At 36.0% G+C, this 4,766-nt stretch overlaps 1 protein-coding gene across 1 annotated transcript; it reads left to right on the plus strand.

Moving 5' to 3' along the window:
* The first annotated feature begins 2,433 nt into the window (after window positions 1-2,433).
* LOC141832166 (transcription factor RAX1-like) lies at window positions 2,434-4,229 on the plus strand. The gene is made up of 3 exons (XM_074719653.1): window positions 2,434-2,690; window positions 2,846-2,975; window positions 3,633-4,229. Exons 1-3 carry the CDS (start codon window positions 2,555-2,557, stop codon window positions 4,120-4,122), a joined length of 756 nt encoding a protein of 251 aa, XP_074575754.1. The 5' UTR covers window positions 2,434-2,554; the 3' UTR covers window positions 4,123-4,229.
* Window positions 4,230-4,766: the final 537 nt, after the last annotated feature.

Consider the following 4,766-nt stretch of genomic DNA (forward strand, 5'->3'; position numbering starts at 1 on the left):
TTTGGCAGCCCTTCATTTGTTTCAGAATCCTTTTAATGGCCATCACAAGGTTTCTGGTTTTTGCTGCTTTCTCAATTGTTCCAAGGCTTCATCTTCTTCACTGTAAGTTTTTTTCCTCAGTCATTTCTTCATCATTGCACGTTTATTTGCCATGCTATTGTTGAAGTAGACGTCTTTTCTTTTTCCTCTCCCTCATTGGATTCGGATCAAGTCTACAACTTAATCAAATCAACAAAAGCAGACAAGACTTTGTTCTTAGGACTCGGCCAAACCATCATTGCAGGGCCAGGTGCAATGTTCCATGAGTAGGTTCTGTGGGCTTGGGGCCCCGGTTTGTAGGTGTTTGATTAGCTTATGAGTCTCAAGTTTAGATAACACATAGTACAAAATAAAAAGTGGAAGTCTGAGGCTTTGACTGTTTGTCAATGTTCATAGGTTAACACACACATTTGGCTGGTTCTTGATTAAAAAAATTGTTTGATCACGCCAAAATATGCATGAAAATTAAGTTTGTGTCACACTAGTTTTATTCTTTGATTGAAATCTACATGAAACTTACTGTTAGTAATAGTAAACTTCAATAATTACTTTTGTTGTCTTTCTTTTATCTGTTATGAGGTAGAAAGAATCTATTCATTATATTTGAAAAATAATAATAATCTGTTCTTTTTTCTCCTGTTGCAGTTATATTTAATTGTTCTTGAATAGTGATGTTTTTGTTTTCTCCTTTTGATGTCTTAATATATTTTTGCTATAATTTCTTTTTGTCCATTTTCTACAATAACTGTTTAATTATTAAATATCCAAATCCTTTTTTTTCCTTTTCATAAACGTGCATTTGGTTCATGAGATATATCCTAGTTTCAGGACAAAAAACAAAAAAACAAAAAACAGTCATGAAATTTACATTTTACAAAAATATTGAAAAATAATAATAAAAAAAAAGAGAATAGAAACACGAAAATTTGGAGTGTTCTTTGAAAACCATGTCTTTGTTGTTAGTTATTAAATGAATACAGGAACGTAGAGTTTTTCTTTAAAAAAATACAAATATTTATCACGTTTTCAACCCAAAAATTTTTTAAAAAAAGCTTCAAAATTTCCTCGTGTTCCTTGATATTTGTCCTTTGAGTTGTGACTTTCCATAAAATGTGGGTCATAACTTTTCCAATTAGTCCACAAATTTAATATAAATTACAAGATTTTTATAGGTTGCCCCTATGGATATATTAATGTATAATTTTTACCACAAGTCGGCATTCAAGTGTATAATTACGACAAAACTATTATCAAAAATATAAATGTGATGATGGTGATTATTGATGATCACTTTGTCAAATTAATGCTTTGTGTTGGCATCTTGTTAATTGCATGAATTTAGTTTAACTTAAAAAATACATTTGTCTTCTAATCTGTCCTACATCTACATCAAAACTTTGGGGTAAATAATTAACATAATCTCGAAGTAGGACGAGCTAGGGAATGTTGAAAATGCTTTTAAAAAATAGCTATTATCCAAGTTTATAAGTATAGTTGTTTTGTCGGCATTAATATGTTAAAAGGCTAAGAGGGCATGGACCGTCGTAGATAAATTGTCTTAAGATATTCCTAATGAAGTCATAATCTAAATTCTTTATCGTGGGTAGTCGATTGGCCTCAAGCTCTTCACATGTCCGTGCAAGGTTAGGCAACCTTGCTTCACTTAAACACCTTTTACTTAATTAATGATATATCTCTCAAGTTCGACGTACATTTTTTATGCTACATGATTGATTGAGTCTTTAACCTTAGGCTTTGTGGTCACCACAAAATTTGATGGCGAGTCACATGGATGCCATTTGCTAGGTGTTTTTTGGACTTGGCCTTGTGCTTATATACTTAGCCGCCAATTGGATGTTTATTCTCCATGTCAAACATAATTAAATATAATTAATACGCTCCATTTGATGTGGCAAGAGTATATAACCTAAATGTCTTTCGGTATATATGATACAGTGATAAGATATTCCACAGACTACCCAAACACTCATGGTTCGAATTTTAACTATGACACACTATAAAGTATTCTAAGGATTAATTATTGAATCTATTATTATTATTATTATTGTTTTTAATGCATTATTATAAAATTTAAAAAATATTATTAAACATTAGGAAATGAATTTTGCATGCTTATATATATTGGATAGAGAGAGAAATATTACATGCAATTTAATTAATTGCATAAAACAAAGTATGTGGCATGTGGCAAAAGGTGAGCAAATAATGTGCATGGAGCAATTAATGGTGGACCACGTTGGTGATGCATGCATCCACCACAGACTAATCAATCAATATTATCACACTAATTAAAAATTAATTAGGTTAAGATGCTAACTCCAAATAAGACAAGCCATCAACTTCATCCCCCTTCCTCACCTCTTCATCTTCCTCTTATCAACCATCGCTCAATCTCCTTCTCCATCACCATTCGACTAGGTTACCGACCGACCAGTCGGCCATCTTCCTCTTCTTCTTCATCTTCTGGCCTCTTCACGGCTTGGCTTAGTATACGATGGGCCGCGCCCCGTGTTGCGACAAGGCCGCCGTGAAGAAAGGCACTTGGTCGCCGGAGGAGGACGAGAAGCTCAAGTCCTACATCGAGCAGCACGGCACCGGGGATAACTGGATTGCTCTCCCCAAAAAGATTGGTAATTAAGTGATGATGATGATTAGTTATAATTAATGCTCTTAGTTAATTAATTCCTTTAATTAATAATGGTGTGCTTAATTAGCAGCTGGCTGGTTAACCAATTTAATTTGCTGCTATATAATTAATGATCATGTGATTATATTAATTATATAGGCATTAAACGGTGCGGCAAGAGCTGCCGGCTCCGGTGGCTGAACTATCTCCGGCCAAACTTGAAGCACGGCCACTTCTCCGAGGAGGAAGACAACATCATCATCAGCCTCTTCATCAGCATCGGAAGCAGGTGATCGATAATTAATTAAGCTTTAGTTAATTAAACTTAGTGGATTAATAGTCAAATTATATTACCACAACAATTGTCACATGTACACACCCCAACAAGGATCGAAAGTGAAATTTCAAACCATTGATGACCGACGACTAGCTACTAAAGGAATGGTCATTGATCATGACTAGCATAAGTGACTAAAAGAGGGTCGAAGGTGAATTGCCTTTCCCCGTAGTTCGTTTATTGGGTACATTCGAAAGTACTCGTGTTGAAGACCACCGATAGTCTACTTTTATAATCGACCCATCAATACTTCACTTGAGCACTAGAGCCGTGAGCACAACATGGCCACTTTGCTAGGGTTGAGGTCCATCGAATACCAAACTCGCTTGGGCAATCGTATTTCGTGTTGTTTTCTATAATTTTTCTATCAAATAGAGTATGTGCATACTTTAGTCAATTAGGATCGAACCGTAATACTCTAAGAATCCATCAAATGTCTTATTCCGTGGGAGGGAGGAGGTAATGGATTTGCCTTGTTGATGGAAGATGGATCGACAATTATCCACATTAGCTCCTTATTTTCCGATTTAGATTAACATTTTGTTATTAATACAATTTTTTTTATGAAAAATGTTTAGAATTTGACATTTTTTAAAAAAAAAATAATAGATGGTCAATTATTGCAACGCAATTACCGGGAAGGACAGACAACGAGATCAAGAACTACTGGAACACCAAGTTGAAGAAGAGGCTCTTCGGAAAGAACAATTCTGATCAGCCGAAGAAGAAACTTCCAACTCTTGTCGGTGCCACACGCGACGGCTGCTGGCCTTGGCTGCCGACAGCATCGTCGGAAAGCCAAGAAGTCCGAGCTCCGGTGATGGTTCCGGCCGGTGAAGACAGCACTACTGTCAGTAATTATTCATCAGGATGCTCTTCCAGTACATACGGAGTCACGGCAGAGCTGGACGAGCTGTTCCAGTTCAGCACGATCAAGTTGGAGGAGATGGACTGGCTTTTCGGAGAGGCGGCGGTGGGCGAGAGTTCGTCGGCGGCGATGGGGCCGGTGAGCTTCGGAGAGCGTGGTCCAGCCACTGGAGGGACCAGCGCAAGTGCATGGCCGTGTGATAATGTAATTAATGGAGGTTTTTACATTTAATTGCGTGTGTAAATAATGTTTAGGGTTAAGTTGAGCACTGTAATTGATTTCTTGGAGGAACTCGTGCATGGAGAAATATTATCCGGTTTGGAATTTGTGATATTTTATATTTATTTCACATTTCTTTTTTTTTCTTTGCACGGAGAAAATTGAGTATTCCACCAATGTTTTTTTTAAAAAATAATCTAGTTTTTAATTAACATCTTCTCTATCTCAAAACAAACTCCTATTGTTTTTCAACACCAACTTGATTAAGATTGTCATTAGGTAAAATTAATGATTAATCTATACTTGATTTGACTTGATATATTGCAAATCACAAGAACTAATAATATTAGAAATTCTCATGCTTAGTTAATTAGTTAAATCATTAAGTGTTAGGTGTTAGGACTTTGCAAGCTAGAGGGGGAAGGGGGGGGGGTGAATAACTCCAATCACTTCTTGTCTTAATTGTGGGTTTGTCGTTTGAATGTGCATTGAAAACCTTAACTCAAACTTGCGGCCACATATACATTTTCGAGATTTATTTTGTATCCACCTCTTAGGCGACTAATTCAAGGCATACTCTAGTGATTTTCCTCTACTATGAACTTCTCCTTTTTGGATACATTCTGAATGCAGAGAAATCTTTTACAAGCTATTCT

The sequence above is a fragment of the Curcuma longa genome, chromosome 7 (genome assembly GCF_044706935.1).
Source record: "Curcuma longa cultivar G26 ecotype Majalengka, Jawa Barat chromosome 7, ITB_CL_G26_1.1, whole genome shotgun sequence".
NCBI classification, from domain to species: domain Eukaryota; kingdom Viridiplantae; phylum Streptophyta; class Magnoliopsida; order Zingiberales; family Zingiberaceae; genus Curcuma; species Curcuma longa.